The sequence below is a fragment of the Dermacentor albipictus genome, chromosome 9, assembly GCF_038994185.2.
Source record: "Dermacentor albipictus isolate Rhodes 1998 colony chromosome 9, USDA_Dalb.pri_finalv2, whole genome shotgun sequence".
In the NCBI taxonomy this organism is placed as follows: Eukaryota; Metazoa; Arthropoda; class Arachnida; order Ixodida; family Ixodidae; genus Dermacentor; species Dermacentor albipictus.
The window spans coordinates 5,820,627-5,841,502 of NC_091829.1; the positions used below are offsets into that span (position 1 = coordinate 5,820,627).

The 20,876-nt window shown below is 47.7% G+C and overlaps 2 protein-coding genes across 2 annotated transcripts in view; one reads left to right on the forward strand and one right to left on the reverse strand.

The window, feature by feature from the left end:
* Positions 1-1,386: 1,386 nt before the first annotated feature.
* Positions 1,387-4,698, reverse strand: LOC135906089 (RNA polymerase-associated protein RTF1 homolog). The gene has a single exon (XM_065437258.2). The coding sequence runs from the start codon at positions 4,417-4,419 to the stop codon at positions 2,320-2,322; it is 2,100 nt and encodes a 699-aa protein (XP_065293330.1). The 5' UTR covers positions 4,420-4,698; the 3' UTR covers positions 1,387-2,319.
* A 135-nt stretch (positions 4,699-4,833) lies between these two features.
* Positions 4,834-20,876, forward strand: part of LOC135906091 (V-type proton ATPase 21 kDa proteolipid subunit c''-like) — a 43,582-nt gene continuing 27,539 nt past the window's right edge. Inside the window, exons 1-4 of the mRNA XM_065437259.2 lie at positions 4,834-5,040; positions 5,266-5,314; positions 5,725-5,808; positions 6,345-6,547. Coding sequence (XP_065293331.1) covers positions 4,974-5,040; positions 5,266-5,314; positions 5,725-5,808; positions 6,345-6,547 — 403 coding nt within the window. The 5' untranslated portion in view covers positions 4,834-4,973. The remainder of the gene's footprint in view (positions 5,041-5,265; positions 5,315-5,724; positions 5,809-6,344; positions 6,548-20,876) is intronic.

Below are 20,876 nucleotides of genomic sequence, written 5' to 3' on the forward strand. Positions count from 1 at the left end.
TCCGCAACAGTCTTGGGTGTATTGCAAACAAGACCGCCAAAGAGCTGTTCCTTTATGCCTTTCATCAGATGACGCACCTTCTTCTCTTCCGACATGCTCGAATCGGCATGCTGAAAGGGACGCATCATGTCCTCCACCTACATCGTGACACTTTTGTTGGGCTTTTGAACACGTGACTGAAGGACCCACCCTGCTTTTTCTTGGCGATCAGGGTTGGAGTAAGTCTCCAGTAGCTTGTGCTGGAACTCAAGCCAGGATGACTGGGCACATTCACGGTTCATAAACCACGTGCGAGCACCATCCTGGAGGCTGAAGTAGACGTTCCTGAGTTTGGCGTTGTTGTTCCACTCATTAAACGCAGCCACGCGCTTGAACTCCGCGAGCCAGTCTTGCACTTCTTCAAATGTGTCACCATGAAAATCCGTCGGCACTTGGGGGTTTAGCAGCGTTAGGTAAGTCGGTGTCACCCTTTCCGTAGAAGTCGCAGTGGTCGCAGTCATCACCTTTTCTTGGAGGTTTCCAAATTCTGGGGCAAGGCCTCAGATTCGCCAGCTTGTGCGGTGAACTGGAGTCAACTCCAATTGTGGGGCAAGGTTCCTGCTGCCGAGTGGGGTCTCCTGCATAAGGTGAGGGTACCCAGCAAGCTCCACCAACTTGTCGCGTGTACCCTGCTGAAGTATACACGCTGAATGAAGATCCAGGCTGTTGCACTTTACGAAAACGTAAGCGGCAACGCACGATGCCGAGATAAACCTCGTTCTCCTCTTCTTCAGTCTCCTCGCTGTGCCACACCATGTGGCATTATAACCAAACCAACACTACTATTGCATTGTTACGAGGGCTACACTAATGTCTATGCCGTGGACAGATACCATTACAATGCTCACATGCTTAGCCATCAATTGCAGCCAAGCATGCAGGGATGAGGCCGGTATCATTTATCCCTTGTTTAATTGCATAATTGCACATCCTTAATTGCATATTTGCAGAGACAGATTTGCAAGGTCCGCTTTTCACAGAAATCCCCGAGCTGTAACTGCTGCAGCCAGCATGTGTGCGAGTTGGAATCTCATTGTGTGCGACATCACCTCAGTTGTGCAGTGTGTGCCTTCTTCAAGGAAATTTAAGTGTTTTAATTTTAGTTTTTTATCTTATCACAGCATGAATTGGTGCAATACGTTGCAGACATGACTATCATTGTGTGATCTAAGCACTGCAATTGTCTGCCTGCAATAGCCAACCTGATTGAGGGGCCCTTTAAGATGCAGAAAAGACAATGGGCAAGGCAAAATATAATTTGTATAAAGTGAACAGAAGTGACAAATTGTTAGTTTAAAGCAATGTGGCTTGCCTACATGTGCATAATGATTCACAAGTAGAAAAAAAAAAGTGGATAAGTCATGTTTTGCTTTATTGCAGCAATGAGTGTTTAGTCTATTCTAAACATTGATGGCAGATGGAAAAACGAATGCAGAAACCAGACACTAAGTGTACAGAGCCAGGTGCCATGCACTGGCATGATGCCGCATTTCATAGAGTTTAATGGATATGTACAGTGCCCATGGAGGATCTACGCAAGGTGACAAACCACACCTGCTGCCTGTCATTTACGCAGTCATTTGCAACTTAATTAAATGAAGTCTGCACTACAGAGTCGCTGACTCTCCACAAATGTACTGTCCCACTATGGTAGCATGGACATGTTGGTTTTCACAACACTGTTCTGACTGTACATATTTGCATTGGCTGCTGAATCAAGCAAATCTTCAGTTGTCCAATTATCTGTTAACTACTTGCTGTGCACAGGTACAAGCCTTTAAATAGCACTTTCAAGGTTGTGGCAGATGCAGGACAAAAGAAAACTGAAAAGATGCACAATCAGCTTGCTGCTCAATGTAATTCTAAATATTTCATGCCCACAGTAGCAATGAAGAATAAGACTTCACAGAAAACAAGTGTAAAAAACACATTTCACATGCAACTGCTAGCAACAATCCCTAAAAAAGAAGCTCCAACTATTTGCAAGGCTCTTGCAATGCAGTGAATTCATTGCCTGCACAAGGAGATGCTAGTGTAAAAACTCAAAAGCAACCACACAAGCTTCTCTCTACATTGTCTAGCAATCATACAGAACACTGTTCACAATCAAGTGGCGCAAGTAATTCCTCAATGCGAGAGTGCCCAAGCGATATGTACATGGCCACCACAAACCTGAACAAGATGATCACTTAACACATTGCTCAGAGCAGTAAAATTAATGACAGCACAGACACAGACAGTTGCTGCCCATGTAGGCAGTACATGCAGAGAGGGCAAAGGTCATATAAGTCCTCGAAGTTTTTTGTATTCTTCCAAGTTCAGGGAACGTTTTGGAACAGCTGGCCTCGCACCTGTCGATGGTCTTGCTATGGCCGAAGGTGCTGTGGAGACTGAAATGTCCAGGTCGATTTTGATGTCGAAGTCATGAGCGGAGAACATGTCTTCTTCGTTTCGATGAGGTTGCTGATCTTGTTGCTTCCGAGTTGGCTCAACCGCAGCTATGTTAACTACTGGCTGTTCTGGTTTCTTTGTGGGCACTGGTGCAGCTGCCTTGGCCTCTGCTGGCCCCTTTTTCGTGACAAGACTCGGAGCACACTTTCGTCTCGTGAAAGGGTCATCAGCCTTTTCCTTGTTTAACTTGGCCTCTTCCAGGATGGCACGTTCAATCTCAACAATGTTCTTGAGCCGGTTTCGCTCATTGATGTAGCTAATGGCACTGATAGTACTCGTACGCTGCTTATCCAACTCTCGGGCACGCTCCTCAAGCTGCTCCAGCTCTCCAGCTAATCTCTGTGTCTCTTCCTGGTCTCCTTTCTGTTCTGCCATCTCCTTCTGCTTCATGAGCTGAGTCTTTCGCACTGCATAGTTATGCGGATTGCGCTGGAAACGCTGCTTCTCACTCACAATAGTCTCCACATCCGACTCCTTGTACTGGTAATTCAGTGCGTCCTGGATGTCTTTGACTTTTCGTATGACCTCTTCTGTGGTGGGGAACGAAGCCCCCTCAAGAGCCATCACTTCCTTCCACTTCATGAACTCAGATTCTGCGAAGTCCTGGTTAGAAACAAATTCAAGTCGGAATACTCTCTCTTGCTTACCGTGCTTCAGGCGTAAGCCCTTGTTGGTGCGACAGCGACCCAGGGCATACACTTTTGCAGTTTCAACCACGTCCGTAATCTGTGCCACCCTGTACACGGCGCGACCGTTGTTGGAGCCAATGCCAATACGCACAAAGCAGCCAATCACAGTCTTTGCAAAGAATGGAGCGTGCACCCAGCGCTCCAGCTTGTGACGTGACAGCCGTATCTTGCTTATCTCTTCCTTTGTGGCAGCTAATTGTGGCTTTGACTCTTCCTCATCAGAGGACGAGGATGAGGAAGAGGAACGCCGGCGCTCCGACGTGTCGCCTCCGGCCTGGTCGTCCTGCTCATCATCATCTCTGTCCGAAGCATCGTCGTCGTCGTCATCCGAGTAGATGTCACTAGCTTTGAGCTTCCTGGACGTCTGGGCTTGGGACTCCTCTTCTTCCTGGGACTTACGCTTCTCCTTTTCTTCCTCCTCCTTTTGCATTTGTTCCTGGAGCTGTTTTCGCTTCTTCTCGCGCTCAGCTTTGAGATCCTTGATGGCTTGCGCCTTCTTGTCTAGCTTGTCCTTTCGCTCCTCGACCATGCGGCGTCTCTCTTTGCATCTAGAGCTGGCCGACACGCCCTCACCACCTTTGCTGCTGGCGGAGCCGCCTTCCTCCTTCTTGGCTTTGCGCTTTTGCTCGTTCCGTTTGGCGAGCCTCAGCTTCTTTTCGATCTCGAACCGCGTTTTGAGCACTTCTCTCTTTTCGATGCGGTTGAACAGTTCCTGCTCGCGTTCTTTTTCTGTCATCTGTGCCAGCCGCGCCTGATCTTCCTCATCGCCCATGAGGTTCTCGTCGTAGCCGTCGTTGAACTCCTCTTCTTCGGGATCGTCGTCGTCATCGTCGTCTTCGCTGCCGCTGCCGCCGGCCGGCGCCGAAGAACCGCCACCAGAGTCCGAGACTTCGCCCTCCTCGGGCTCGGACGAGGACGACGCGCCGCTCTTGTTCTCGGCTTCGCTACCCGACGAGCGGTTCTTCCGAGCCGTTTTCTTCGATAGCTTGCCTTTGCGCGCCTTGGCGCCTCCCTTGCCGTCAACGGTCCAGTCGTCGTCGCTCTCCGACGTCTCCGAGTCGCTGTACGCGGCCGCACCGGCGGGCTTGGAGCTCTCCTCGGGTTGAGATTTCTGTGGCGAGCCTTCCGACTCAGACCTCTTCTTCTTGGCGAGTAGCAGCAGCTCACCGTCCAAGTCGTCGGGGCTGTCACTTTCCCCACTGCTGGACTCCAGCACCACCCGGTTTTTGCGCTTCACCATGTTGCGTGCAGGAGGGCTAGTTCACAGTGACGATATACCGAGCAGATTTTCCCGGGCTTACGCTTCTAGATGAGAAAACTGCGAATTACTATCACGACGCTCGCGCTACAAGGTCTCAATAAAGCACACGCGTGATCTCTGTGGTTCAACAACTTGGCCCGAAGTCTTGCGTCTACCGTCCATCATGGCCGCCCAAAACGATGCGCGTATGCGCTCGGCAGGCGGAACAGTCGAGCAGTTAGACCAACGGTTAGCTAATATTCATTATTTGTGCCGCCTTTCATTACACTTCTTATTACTAATTATAAATAAATGTTTATTATTCTCACAAACCATGCCACAGGCGCGAATTTCGAGATCAACAAACTAAAACCCCCACATGCTTAAAATGTGCTACTTCCGTTTCGGTGCGCATCACGTTTTGTTGGTTGCAAATGTCATGAGACTCAAGTGCTGTGACTAGCGACGTTGAGGCCGGCTTTTTTTCGTCATTTCAGCCGCATAGAGCCATTGTTTAAGGAGATTTAACTGTGAGAAGAGCCAAGTACGACAGAATGGGCTTGCTAGCGAAGACTCAGTACACCGTGTACAGCATAACCAGCTTCGTGATCCTTTGCGTTGGTAAGGCGGTCTCGCCTGCAAACAGAAACCTGCCTGAACTTGCTCTCTTGAAATTATCGTACTAAGTACCCTGCTAAATTGTTTGAAGAGACCGTTAATATTCGTACTATTGATAGAATTATCTGTATTAAGTAGTAACTTGGCCTTTTCGGATCCAAGCAGTTGTCAATTCGCACGCATAAAATGGCTTCTGCTACAGTTTTCTAATTTCTTATCATTTTCCAGCACTGTACTATATTCTCTCTGGCAAAGGGTCGAGGTTAGACTTTGGATGGTAAGTATCATTTTGTAGGCAGTAGTAAGACTCGACTATTAGAGATGTGTATGTACATAATGACCGATACGGGCGTATTGGAGCACTCTCTGCTGATGTCTCAAATTTTACTGCATGCCCTGTTTATTACAGACATCGGCGATTATTTTTGGTTTTACGCCTGTTCATTTAATACTGGTCTTGAAATATAAATTATTAATCGCGACTCATTCGGCTGTTCGCCTGCGTAGTCTTTCGTGAAAGTTTCATAAGTCCCGGTCAGTATAATGTGTATCGGATGTGCTCAATACCATCGGGACGTATCAGCATTTGGAATTGCTTATGCTTTAAGAGCGCTGCTTCTTGTAATTGAATGCTGCCGACCTTTGTGCATTCTGTGTATTATTCAACTTTTGCTCATTACTGTTCAGGTTCTTGGAAGGAATCTCTCCGTACATGTGGTGCTGTCTTGGGATTGGTCTGTCCATATCGCTATCTGTTGTTGGCGCAGCCAGGTAGGCATGTGCATGTGTTGGCATCGTGCATTACAGTTTATCATGCCATTGACATCCTTATTTATCACCACCACACCCTTGCTAGACTAGGAAGATGCCATTAAAGGTACAACTGTAAAGCACCTCAGCATACACTGAAGCATTGATTTTCAAAAATTTCTGTTCTAAATTGTCAACATCCCTGAATGACTGTTCACCATTGCACTGCTGAGCATTGCTGTTCAAACAGGTGACAGGCAAACGCTGCATACTGGAGGCAGCATGTGGCACATCACACAACGTGAAGCAGACACATGGTATCGCTCTATGCATGACACTGTTCCAGTAAATCTTGTTTGCAATTTCTATTCTGAGATTTTGTATTCCCATGGTAGTTTCTTCTCACTCGCAATACTTGAGGGGTGCAGTATTGGCTTAGCTTTTATACTGAAAAAAAAAATAATAATGTTAGCAGTTTCCTGTTGGTTCTTCTGGTTTCTAAGTTGTCAAGAGTTGCCCTATGTTTGTTGCTGATGTGGACATCTGTTCTTGCGCAGTGGCATCTTCACAACAGGTGTGAGCATCGTGGGTGGGGGTGTGAAGGCTCCACGCATTCGTACCAAGAACTTGGTCTCCATCATCTTCTGTGAGGCAGTAGCCATCTATGGCATCATCATGGCCATTGTGCTTCAGGGCCAGATCAACAGATTTAACGATGACACTCTCGACTACAAACAGAAGGCACTCAACTACATGTCTGGTATGGCCTGTCTGCATTTTATTACTGAACCCACTATGATGACTCAGTGGCCATGGGGTTTTGCCTTGCACAAAGTTGTGGGTTTGAATCCGGCCGATGTAACATAAAACTATGTTTATTTATTTATTTATTTTCAAATCGGCCATTAGCCCTTCGTGATCGGTCAAAATGGTTCAGGCTCTGCCTATATGGGAATGGCGCCTGTCCACATGACTGGACCTGAACTATTCTGACCTATCATGCAGGGCTGTTGGCCAGTTTAGAATAAAAACAGATTGGAATAGTTTTACGTTATAGGGCCCCTGGCTGCTGAATTTTAATAAGAGTAGCATAGAAAAATGCTTATGTACAGGGCTTTGGATGGAGGTTAACAAACCTTAGGTAATTAAAATCAACCTCCAATTGCCAGTTGCAATTTCATTACGTACCTGTCTGAGCTCATAAATTCAAAGGAGCTTCACGTAATGCAAAGGTTGTGGGTTTGGAACCCAGCAGCTAAGGGTTCTCACTTCGTCCACTTTAATTTCCCCTTCATTATTTTCTACATTTCAATTTAAACCGCAGCTAATTACCCCTATGCTTTCCTTGGCTTCATTGCCTGCTAGCTTTACATGGTTGTTATTTGCAAAAATCTAGCACCTCTGTTTCCCTTCTCTTTGTTCATACAGTGAAAGGAGACACTTAAAAGCCAGATTCTAGCATTGTTTGTAGTTGTCCAAAAAAAGATGTTAGCCTTTCGCCGTTTCTTTCACACAAATACTGGCAATTGACACCAGCAGTACGGATACATATTATAGCTGACTTGCAAACTAATCCTTCCTGTCGCCTTACTCAACATGAGGAAAATTCGTATGTACTATATCCTCGTACCAACTATGGAATTCAAATTGTTCGTTGCTGTCTTCCAAAAGTGCTTAACAGGTGAAAAATTAACTGAGAATTTGCATGTTCTATCAAAACTGGCATGATTCAAACTGATGTGCTGATTGTGTTATTTATAAACATCGTTAGTTTTGGAAAATACTTAAATATCTATTAATTCTGGATGTTGTGTAAAGCCACATGTACGTTTCCTTGTGTACTGTTGCTTTCTGCTGCCTGTGCTTTTTTTTTTTTTTTTTTCTGGGTGATGGGGCCAGCCAAACTGCTCTGACACTGCATTTTCTCCCTTTCATCTAACAACTTGTGTACATTTCTTTGCATACCATGTACTCCACAGGGGCATCTGCCTAAGCATGGCGTTTGGTGTGTTGCGACGCCACGTACACGAGCACACGAGGGTTGGATCCTCCTGCGTGTAGCCATGTGTGGGTTAGCCGTGTCTGGGGAAAGGGGGATCCTGGGTGTTGAGCCGATGCCAGGTGTTCGGATCTTTAAGGGACCCCAATGGAGGCAACACACCTCGTTAGCCTCTGCTTCACATAGATGGCACCTCCAGGCTGACCCCCCGTGGAGGAAATCGGCAGTTGCCTTTTCCTGTCCTTTCCAATCTTCATCTTTCTCTCTTGCCTTTTCATCTTTCCTGTCTTCTTTTCACTTCTTCTCACTTCTGTATTTCTGGGTGGCAAGGGTTAACGTGGTGTAATTATCCAACCTTGGGTATATTATATTAGGTTATAGAAGTGATGCATGGTTGGTGTCTCCAGGTATTCTTCGAACCTTGTAGCGTCCCCTTGTTGGGCTCTGTGATGGGTGGCTACCATCGCCGCTGAATTTTCCAGTGTTATATGGCAAACGATATTCCACCATTACCTGATCGCTCCCTGAAGAGGGGGCAGGCTGATGAAACATTAATGTTTTCCATGCAACCAAAACAGTCTTTTCCCAAGTACCACGTTGTACACAGTCGGCACGATACCAAAACAGTCAGCATGTTCTCGCCATTTGTTGTAGCAAAATGTCTCACGATAGCAATTGGCCCACGCTATAAAGTAACGAAGATGGGAAGTGGCAATCGTCTTCTCGAACTTCGCAACAAACTACAATATGACAAACTCTAGAAACTTGTAACAATTGGGGAAATTCCCCTCTCAGTGGGCCCACAGGTCAATGAACACAAAGTGCAATGTCGCTTGGAAGATGACCTTCTCGAACTCAGTTAAAATGAACTACTTGAAGGATGGCAAGACAAGAATGTAATCAAAGTGCAAAGGATAACCTTAATGCGAAATGACAAGTGAATACCTGCCAAACACATAATCATTACTTTCGGAACCAGCAACCTACCTTCAATCAAAGCCGGCTACTGCAAGCTTTGTGCCAGATCACACATCCCAAATCCGTGTTGATGCTTCAAGCGTAACCGTTTCGGGCATGGGTTGCAAAGCTGCAGAAGGCGTGATACTTGTGCTAAGTGTAGTTCAACAGAACATGCTTCATACATTTGCACTTCAGCAACTCGCTGTGTCAACTGTGAAGATCACCCCACCTACCTGCGATCGGGCCTTTGTAGAAAAAAGACAAACAAATCATAGAACTGAAAGTCAAACTAAACGTACCTTTCCCAGAAGCACGTAAGCCTTTGTCTTTCCACAATCAGTTCAGTCCTTCCTACACTGATGTGGTGCGCTGTTGTGCAGCGCCACATCCTTTGGCGGCCGTGGAAGTCACACGGCGTGTGACGGCGATGATGCCATCTGCCCCCCCCCCCCCCCCCCCCCGGCAGGAGCAGCAAGCTCTGCTTCGCCCCCAGCCAAGATTGACCAGCAGACCTCTGTGCTTGCCCATCCCAGGGCCACTGCCCGTGCAGACAGGCCCGGAGAAACCCCTACTGTGCCCACCGAGCGGGCGTCATTCAGCGCCTTTGAAGAGGCAGTTGGTGCAAGCAGCACTACTCCGACGTCTCAGACACCGAAAGAATGGTGCAGCTCTGTGGAGCACGCAAGAAAAAAAGAAAAATCCCGTATCACGGGGCCTGAAAAGGTCTTGTGAGCTAACCTATCGAATCTTTCTTAAGACACAGCACAAAACACTTTCAATATGGCTACACAGATAATGCACTGTGTCTACTCCACAGTCTCGATGATATAAAGGAACTCCTACAGAAGTTTAATCCAAGCGTCATGTGTCTGCAATATGCCATTTACCGCAAAGACCACAATGATGCTCTTGCCTCATTGGGTGGTGTGGCCATAATAGTAGACAAGGGTGTCGCTGCAGCTGCAAACGCCCCTTGAGGCAGTTGCAATCAGAGCGGTGCTCTTTAATAAGCTAGTCACAGTTAGCTCTTGGTACATCCCTCCCAGCCATCAACTTTCCAGAACAGAATTCCAAAGCTTTACTGCAGAACTTCCTGAACCTTACATTGTAGTGGGCGATTTAAATGCACATAACACCCTCTGGGAAGATTCTCATGATGCGAGAGGGCGCTTATTGGAAACTTCCTCTTTTCCACAAATGCATTCTCCACCCCCATTCTCCACCCACAGTCTACAGCGTGGCAAATAAAATGTTTTCATCTATAGATTTAAGCTTCATATTGACGCGTGTATTCTATGCAGACAACGTCAACGATGGGAGCACTAACGGACTCTGCCTAGTGGGTCAGAGTGAGATTGGGTGATGACGAAGAAGTGTCTCTGCTCTGTTTGTTTTTGAACAGTCATACCGCCAGCCGTCGTTCGCCGCGTCTTGGTCACCGCCACAAAATGACGCTACGGGATGGCCGCAACCTCGGAGAACCGACGTATGGCGCACTGTCGATAGGTGCCCACTCTGTTTTCACTGCGGAGGCGCCGGCCCTATTTCGCGTCATTGCTGGCATCGTGACATATCATTTCGACCTCTTCGTCCGTGGTCCTATGGTAGATGTGCAAATGACGACGCCATGCTATGCCGCGACGACGCTGCTTTTCGGGGACCCCCAATTGCGCGCCCAAATGACGAATCTGTGCCTAATGATTGGTTTGATTTCAGCCGTCTGTCGCGCTCTCCAACCCCTCCACGTCAGATGGCTTCATCTACTGGACTGAAGGCGGCGACCTCTGGGGGCAAGGTTGCAGGCCCGCTGCAAGACACTAAAGAGCCCCCAATATTCTCGCTGCGGAACGATGTGAAGCCGATAAACACTGAAGAAATTGTGAGCGCCGACATTGATGTTTTCGTGGATGGGCAGCCGGTGACAGCGTTAGTCGACACTGGTGCCGGCTTCTCTATAATGAGTCAGGAACTCGTCCTCCGCCTGAATAAAATAAAGATGCCATGGACGGGACCTCACATAAGGACGGCAGGCGGCCAATTACTGATGCCTACTGGAAGATGTACTGCTAGAGTTAACATCGGGGATTCTTCTTTTGTGGCCGCTTTCATCGTCCTTCCTGTATGCTGCAAAGATTTGATTATTGGAATGGACTTCCTAAAAGAATATGGCGCCGTAATTAACATCCCGGACCGCATGGTGATGTTTTATAAGAGCTCCGGTTTAGTCCATTGCTTATCGCCGCAACACAACGCATTTCGTCTAACAGAAGACGACGTCGTCATCCCTCCTCGATCGTGTGCCCTTCTTTTGGTAGCATGTTACATACCGTTTTGTGGTGGAGTTGCCGACCAAATAACCACGTTGTTGTTTACTCACAGTATGTTGGTCGCACGAAGAATTGTGAATCTCACTGACAGGCGCACAAACCTGTTGCTAACAAATTTTAGCGCAGAGCGACGGCACCTTCCCAAGGGCACGGCTGTGGCTTATTTTGACACCGTTGTGGATGTTCGTGGCTGCTGTTCACTACTCGAAGCACCTACGCAAGAGCCAGCTCCTGTACTTGACGTTATCACTTCTTTGTCGCAGCACGAACGAGTGCGCCTTCTTATGCTATTGGCCAAGTTCAACGACTGCTTTGCGTCGACGTCCAGCGTCGGTCGGATGCCTCTAACAAAGCACCGAATAATTACAGAGGATATGGCAAGACCAATTCACCAAAATCCATATTGTGTGGCCCCTACAGAACGTGAAGCCATACAACAAGTGACAAAAATGCTTGAAGATGATGTGATCCAACCATCAACGAGTCCCTGGCCATCTCCTGTAGTTCTGGTCAAGAAAAAAGACAGCAGCTTGCGTTTCTGTGTGGACTACCGAAAGCTAAATAAGGTGACAAACAAAGACGTATACCCGCTTCCTCGTATAGATGATTCACTCGACAGGTTTTGACAGGCACGTTACTTCTTTTCAATGGACTTAAAAAGTGGATATTGGCAAATCGAAGTAGGCCCAAAAGATCGTGAAAAAACTGCTTTTGTGATGCCAGATGGCCTATACGAATTTAATGTCTTGCCTTTCGACTTGTGTTCTGCCCCTGCTACGTTCCAACGCCTCATGGATACTGTACTTTCGGGTCTGAAGTGGAAAACCTGCTTAGTGTTTCTCGACGACGTCATCGTGTTCTTCGCAACGTTTGAAGAACACCTCAATTGGCTTTAAGCGGTTCTGCAGTCCATACGGTCCGCCAGCCTCTCCCTGAAGACTGAGAAGTGCCACTTTGGCTTCGCGGAACTGCAGTTTCTCGGTCACGTCAGTCACGCAGGTGTCCGGCCGGATCCTGAAAAAATTGCAGCCGTCGCACAGTTTCCCGTTCCATCCGATAAAAAGGCTGTCAGGCGCTTCCTCGGCGTCTGTGCCTATTACCGGCGGTTTATTGCAAACATTGCGCGCATTGCATCGCTGTTAACTCGCCTGACGAGAGACGATGTTGCTTTTGTATGGGGCAACGAAGAGCAAGGTGCATTCAACGACTTGCGGCAACGTCTCCAGACACCTCCAGTGCTTGCTCACTTTGATGAAACCGCTCTCACTGATGAGCATCCACACTGATGCCAGCAATGTTGGCTTGGGAGCTGTTCTTGTGCAGCGGCAAGACGACACAGAAAGAGTGCTTGCCTATGCAAGTAGAACACTTTCACGTACAGAGGCTAATTACTCCACAACTGAGAAAGAATGCCTCGCTGCAGTATGGGCAGTTATAAAATTTCACCCGTATTTGTATGGCCGCCACTTCACAGTTATCAGCGGCCACCATTCACTATGCTGGTTGACAAATCTTAATGATCTTTCTGGACGACTGGCGCGTTGGAGCCTAAGGCTGCAAGGGTTTGACATGACTGTCACGTACAAGTCGGGGAAACGACATATGGATGCTGACTGCTTGTCTCGACCTGCTCTGCCCGAAGAAGAAGACTCAGCATTTCTTTGTGTCATGGACACATCCGCCATCGCGCAACAACGGAACGACCCTGAGTTGCTTGAACTAATCAATTACTTGGAGGGAAGATCTGTGAAACCACCTAGAGTTTTCGCAAGAGCACTGTTGTCGTTTTGTTTACAGGCCAAGGTCCTTTACAAAAAAAAAAACTTTTCTTCGACCGAGTCCCCCTATCTGCTTGTCATTCCTGCAGCTCTTTGTACCGGAGTACTTCAAGCTTGCCACAACGAGGTGACTTCTGGTCACTTAGGCTACACGCTAACATTAGCCAGAGTGCAGCAAAGGTACTACTCGCCGAGACTTACCACCGCTGTGAAACATCACGTTCGCACTTGTCTCGACTGCCAAAGGCGCAAGTCACCTCCGACGAAACCAGCCGGCCTCCTACAACCTGTCCAGGTCCCTTGAAGACCATTTGATCAAATTGGAATGGATATTTTGGGCCCACTTCCTACTTCTACTGCAGGCAATCGCTTTGTTATCATCACAACCGACTATCTCACACGTTATGCTGAAACAAAGGCAATCCAGAGCAGCACAGCAGCCGAGGTAGCGCGCTTTTTCATTGAGCATGTGGTGTTGCGACACTACGCGCCAACCGTCGTAATAACAGACCGAGGAACCGCATTTACGGCTGCACTTTTAGATCACGTCTTGCTACTAAGTGGAACGGCCCATCGAAAGTCAACCGCCTACCATCCACAACCCAATGGGTTAACAGAGCGCCTAAACAAAACCATTGAAGACATGCTATCAATGTACGTGGATGTCGAACATGAAAATTGGGACGGCATCCTACCGTATATCACCTTTGCATATAACACAGTGAAACAAGAGACGACGCGCTTGACTCCGTTCACCCTCGTTCACGGACGAGATGTACGTACGATTCTGGATGCGATGCTTCAACACGACTTTGACAACACTGATACGGACGCCGATGTGTTTACGCAACACGCAGAAGAAGCTCGGCAGCTCGCGCACTTGCGGATCTGCCAGCAGCAAGACGCCGCAGGCCGCTACAATCTTCACCGTAGAATAGTTACCTATGAAGTCGGCGACAGAGTATGGGCTTGGACACCCGTATAAAAACGAGGCCTCTCCGAGAAACTGTTAAGGCGATACTTCGGACCATATCGGGTATTGCAGCGACTCAGTGATGTCACCTACGAGGTCATTTCCGATAATCCCAACTGTACGCGGCGCCACACACAGCGTCCTGAACTTGTGCACGTTGTCCGCATGAAGCCATATGTGAGCGAATAACGATGCTAGCGGCCTTTACTTCCGCAACTGACATTTCTTGTCTAGCATCAAGACGATGCTCTCTTAGGGAGGGACAAATGACGCGTGTATTCTATGCAGATGACGACGACGATGGGAGCACTAACGGACTCTGCCTAGTGGGTCAGAGTGAGATTGGGTGATGACGAAGAAGACGTGTCTCTGCTCTGTTTGTTTTTGAACAGATTGTCCGGTTGTTCGTGAAGAACGTCTCCCTGTGTTCTGTCCGCGTTGTACTGCGACAATACAGTGAAAGCTCGGTAATTCGAACTTCAATAATTCGAATTTATGGCTAATTCGAACTGTACGATTTGGTCCGGCCAAGCTCCATAGAAGTCTATGTATAAAAAAGTCCGTTAATTCGAACGCGAGTAGGTTCCCTCACGGATAATTTGAACTACACTCACCTGGCACACGGCCAGAGAAACGCGCCTACTGCCTACACACAAGGCTGTATTGCCTCCGAAACGGCGAGAGAAGGCAAAATCGGAAAAAAATCTAACCGGCGCGGGGCCAGCCAGAAGGCAGCGGCGGCTGCCGCCTCTCCATTCCACGTAACCTCCGAGAGCAAATCTTGTACAGCTGCTAATGTTGTGCGGAGATGGCACTGCAAGCGCCAAAACACAGCGAATCAAGTACGTCGCTGCTGCACTTGGAATCAAAAACCAACGAATCAGGGCCTTCGCCACCTTCACATGTTCAGCGTCTTTGTCTCGGCAGTCTTCATCGGTGGTGCACCTCTGTTTTCAGCTTAGGAGGTATCGGCCGTCGCGATTCATTGTGATAGTGTTAAGCCTCGGCTAACGTTCCTTTCGGTGGACATCGGTGGTGTGGCACAGTCGGACCCAGAGCTTCGACTTGAAGATGGCGTGTGCCTGCAGCACACGCCATCACTTTCTGACCCGCCAAATTTATGACATGCCCTACTGCTTCCCAATCGCAGTTTACTGTTGCTCTCCTTCACTTTCGTTAGTTCGAACTTTCGGTAATTCGAACTGAAGCAGCTTACCCTTGCGGTTCGAATTAACGAGCTTTTACTGTATCAAGTACACTCGTACCATACCTGGAGTGGAATATGATCAAACATCCATATGGGAGTGACCATTTCCCAATTGTCTTAAAATTAACAAAAGGTGATAAGTGTTCTCCATATCTGCCCCATTGGAAGTTCAACTGTGCCGACTGGAAACGATACAGAGAGCTGACACATTCTACCTGAGATGACATCTGTACTCTCCCAATCGATGATGCAGTGTCGCATGTGACAGCATTTATAACTGATGCTGTGTCAGTGTATCCCTGAAATGTATAATTCATCCTCTTGACGATGTATGCTCTGGTGGAATGAGGAGTGTAAGGAAGCTTGCAAAAATCAAAATAAAGCGTGGAGTCACCTTCACGACTCTCAAACTATCGAGAACTTGACAAGCTTCAAGAAAACGAAGTCAGAAGGTAGAAGGATGTGCTGCCCTGCCAAAAGGGAAAGCTGGCAAAAATATATCTCCAGTATTAATTGATATACAGACACCTGGATATACGGACGAAGAAAAGCCTGGAACAGGGTAAACAAAATAAAAGGCCATGAAACTCATTCTCTACCATTAATAAATACACAAGGAGACATACTTATTGACCTAGCTGATTCTCTGAGGACACATTTTGAAAAGACTTCTAGTTCATCCCGCTACTCAGATACATTGTTGAGATACTGGCAACAAGCGGAGCGACTGCCTCTGAATCAGAAAGGAATTGGTAATAAACCTTACGACTGCCCATTTAACATGGCAGAATTACAGGCTGCACTAAATGGTTGCAACAAGTTCACTACAGGAAGCGACAGAATACTGTATGAAATGATTAGACGCCAACACCTCGAAACCCACAAAACACTACTGTCACTTTTCAACTCTGTGTTTTCTGCCGGCTGCATTCCATCCACCTGGAAAGAAGCAATAATCACGCCAATACTAAAAGACGGCAAGGACTCAACTTCGGTCAACAGTCGCAGGCCTATAGCCCTGACAAGTTGCCTATGTAAAGTGTTGTAGAAAATTGCGTCTCCTTCGTTTTCATTAAAGTAACAGACTATTAGACCCCCTACAGTGTGGTTTCAGGGAAGGTAGATCTACAGCTGACCACCTTGTCTGCATCGAGACAATTATTCGTGATGCTTTTGTGCATAAGCACTTCTTTTTGTCAGTATTTATTGATATGGAGAAGGCATATAACACCACATGGAGTTTCAGAACTCTCCGTGACCTGGCTGAAATGGGAGTTCGAGGCAATTTGCTGAATGTCATCCAATGTTACCCGTCTAACCCCACGTCCCGTGTTAGTGTTGGTAATGTTCTATCTTGTCTATTTAGACAGGAAACGGATGTACCACAAGGTGGTGTGCTTAGCTGCACTCTATCCGTTATAAAAATGAGCTCGCTCCATACTATTGCTACGGAACAGTATTTGCGATGACGAAGAAGCAAGCAGTATGAAGACGACGGCGACGGCGATTGGGGGCTAGCGTGGGCTTTTGCCTCTTGGCCAAGTGCGGCATATTTCCTTGTAAATATACTTGAATATAGCTTTTCGTCTGCGCCTTCCTACATAACATATCTGGTGGAGGTGGACGTTCCCAGTATCTTGTCACGGAGCTTCGCATTGCACGGTACGTCGAGCGTTCCTTCATGGCTCGCAGCGACGACAACTCGACTCAGCCGCCTCCGACACCTGCTGCCACTTCGATGACCTACATTGCTCTCCCTGCTCCTCGTGATCCTGGCGTATTCTCAGGCAAAGATGGGGAAGACGTTGAGGACTGGATCAGCCTGTACCAACACGTCAGCCGCCATAACCGGTGGGACCATACTATTATGCTCGCCAACGTAGTCTTTTACCTCGGTGGCACACCTCGAGTTTGGTTTCGGACGCACGAAAATGAGCTCACCAGTTGGGATTCGCTTAAGTGAAAGCTCCGAGACTTGCTCGGCAACTCCTACAGTCACCAACTTGCCGTGCAGAAAGCGTTATCCGGCCGTGTGCAGACGTCGACAGAGGCCTACGTCACGTACATTCAGGACATCTTGACTCTGTGCCGCAAAGTTGACGCGCACATGACCGAGTCAGACAAGGTTTCCCACATCCTCAAAGGCATTGCCGGTGACGCCTTCAACTTGCTCGTTTTTAACAATGTGGCGATGGTGGATGCAGTTATAAAAGAGTGCCACCGCCTGGAACTCGCTAAAAGCCGATGTATCGACCAGCAGTTTGCCCATCTGCCCAACACCCCAGCGACATCATCTTGTCCCGACGCTCCTCGTCCCAACAACACTGGCAATGTTACCAGGATCGTCTAGTGTGAGATCAAGGCCGCCTATCCAGCTGCCTTTGACTCCAGCTCCTCCAACGCACCTGCAGTCATGGTTTCCCTGATCCAGGCAGTTGTCCGCCAGGAGTTCGCAAACATGGGTTTTCATACCATCTGCTTACCATCTGCTGCGTGGCCATAGCACAACCACGACCACTAACCGAGCTTTTGAAGAAAGACTACCCTTTCCAGTGGGGCGATAACTAGGCCTCTGCATTCTCACATCTAATTGACCTTCTCACAACGCCTCCCGTTCTGGCCCATTTCGATCCTTCTGCACCTACCGAAGTTCGTACTGATGCCAGCGGTCACGAAATTATAGCAGTACTGGCACAACACCAGCGTGGCAACGACCGTGTTATCGCTTACACCAGCAGGCTCCTCTCACTCTCTGAGCGCAACTATTCCATCACTGAGCTTGAGTGTCTGGCCCTAGTTTGGGTGGTTGTGAAGTTCCGCTCATACTTATATGGCCGATCCTTTTCTGTTCTGACAGACCGTCAAGCGCTTTGCTGGTTATGCTCACTGAAAAATCCTACAGGAAGACTTGGTCGCTGTACTTTAAGCCTCCAAGAATATTCGTATTCTCTCACCTACAAATCTGGCCGACTACACAAGGACACTGACTGCCTGTCTCGCTACCCGGTAGACGAGCCTGACGCCGCCAACAGTAGTACCGCCAATGGCATTTTCTCTGTGCCTGCCTTCACTAACATCACTGATGAGCAGTACAGAGACCTATCGCTGTGAGCACTCATCGAGCGTCTGTGCTCTTCACCTACCGACGGATCCGTTCGCCGATATGTCTTTCAGGGCGGCATTCTGTACCGAAGGGACTTCCTCCCTGACTGATCTGATCTTCTTCTTGTCGTGGGAAAACATCTACGACGGACTGTGCTCTTTGAGATGCATGATGCACCCACTGCAGGACATCTTGGGGTAACCTGCACGTACGATTGCGTCTGTTGCTGCTTCTATAGGCCTGGTCTTACTCGCTCCGTCCGACGCCATGTTGGTGCCTGTGATCCCTGGTGTCGGAAAACACCTCAGGTGCTACCTGCCGGTCATCTCCAGCCAATCACCGTCCCTGTGGAACCGTTCTTTCACATTGGATTAGACCTCCTTGGTCCCTCTTTCACGTCATCCTCTGGGAACAAATGGGTAGCCGTCGCAACTGATTACGCCATCCGATATGCTATCACACGGGCTCTCCCTACCAGTTGCGCCACTGACGTCGTGGACTTTCTCTTGCGTGACATTATCTTGCTTCATGGCGCCCCGCGACAGCTGCTTACTGACCGTGGTCATAACTTCCTCTCTAAAGTTATCGCCGACATTGTGCGTTCCTGCTCCACTCAACACAAGCTGAATACCTCATACCATCCTGAAACCAGTGGCCTGACAGAGCAATTTCATTTTCATTTATTTCATTCATTGAACCCTCAGGGCTAAAGGCATTAAAGAGGGGAGTGGTTACAAAACAAAAATACATAAATAGATACAATGCATATTACAGAACAAGTGTTATCATCCTCCTGTTATACAATGTTAGCTAGTGCAGAATGAAAATGCTGGTTATCAATTATGTCGCCGATATCTGCGGGACGGCGGTTCCATTCACGTGATGTACGAAGCAAGAAATACTGAAATGCAGTTTTAGTGTTACATGTTTCAATACCACCTTTGTGACGATGATCAATGCGATTTGACACATATCTGGTGGACGAAATAAGGGAATCGAGTAGCATGGGGTGATGGTATAGTTTATGACGAAGCTCAAACGAATTGTCTGCCGGCGGGATGCTAAAAGAGGTAAAGAAAGATTAGCTTTCATGCTTGTTACACCTGCGGTACGGTTAAGGTTGGACAGGATAAAATGAGCAGTGTTATTTTTAACCAGCTCAAGTAAAGTTATCAGTTTTTCATGATGCGGATCCCATATCGCGGCGGCATATTCCAGATTAGAACGTATTAGTGTTTTATAAAGCAATAATTTTAAAGAAGGTGGAGTTTTGGAAAAGTTACGGCGCACGTAGCCCAACATGCGGTTAGCTTTGTTAGTAATGTACTCAATATGGCGCGTCCAGTTAAGGTCAGCAGAAATATGAACACACAGGTATTTATATGAAGTAACCGCTTCTAACGCAACATTATTTAGGTAGTACACAGGCGGAGGGTTGGCACTTCTTGATATTCGCATAATTTTGCACTTATTAGTATTAAGTTCTATAAGCCATTCTATACTCCAAAGAGAAATAAATGTTAGAGAAGTCACGCGGAAAAATGTTAGCATCGTCGGGGGATTTTATTTCACGGAAAACAACAGTCGTCAGCAAACAAAAGAATGTTAGATGATGCAACGGAAGGAAGATCATTGATGTAAATAAGAAATAAAAGGGGTCTAAGCACTGACCCTTGTGGCACGTCTGAGTAAACTTCGCTGAAAGGCGAGTTAAAATTATTAGCGTAAACGAATTGCGATTGGTTAAGAAGAAAGTATTCAATCCATTTCAGAACATTGTAGTCGATATTCAGTTGGGTTAGCTTTAAAAACAATAAGCGGTGACATACCTTGTCGAATGCTTTTGAGTAATCTGGGAAAATGCAGTCAGCTTCTGATGCGCAATCTAAAATATGGTGAAGTTTGATAGTGAAGCTGCCAAGTTGTGTTTCGCAAGAAAATGACCTACGAAAGCCATGCTGTGCGCCAGCCATGCTGTGCAGTAAGAGTATGGTTAAACCATACTCTTACCGATATGCTGTCCAAGTACGTTTCCAAGGACCACCACGACTGGGACATTGCCCTTACTTACGTCACATTTATGTATAATTCTTCCCGGCACGACACCGCCGGATTTTCTCCATTTTATCTACGTTACAGTCACGAACCAACCTTGCCCCTTGACACGGGACTTCCTCCTGCTGCGATCTCAACAAGCGAGTATGCGTGCGATGTCATCACCCTCGCTGAACATGCACGCCAGCTTGCCCGTGCTTGACTGATGGCCTCGCAAACCACTCAGCAGCGTCAGTACAACGCCCTCCACCGAGACGTACAGTTTTCGCCTGGGGTGCTCGTTCTCCTGTGGTCGCCCTCTCGTCACGTCGGACTTTCAGAAAAACTCCTTTCGCGATACACAGGGCCCTACCGCGTGCTACGCCAGGTGACGCCTGTGACGTACGAAATTGCACCTGTGAGTTCAACCTCGTCCTCTACTCCGGCATCTAGTGATGTCGTGCACGTCAGTAGGCTCAAGGCCTACTACACTGCTGCCGAGTCCGGCCTTTAGTCGCTCCGGGACAGCGCTTTTGCCACTGGGGGTAGTGCTACGGAACAGTATTTCTGATGACGAAGAAGCGAGCAGTTTGAAGATGACGATGACAAATGGAGACTAGCACGGGCTGTTGCTTCTTGGCCAAGTGCGCCGTATTCCCTTGTAAATATACTTGTATGTAGCTTTTCGTCTGCGTCTTCCTACGTAAC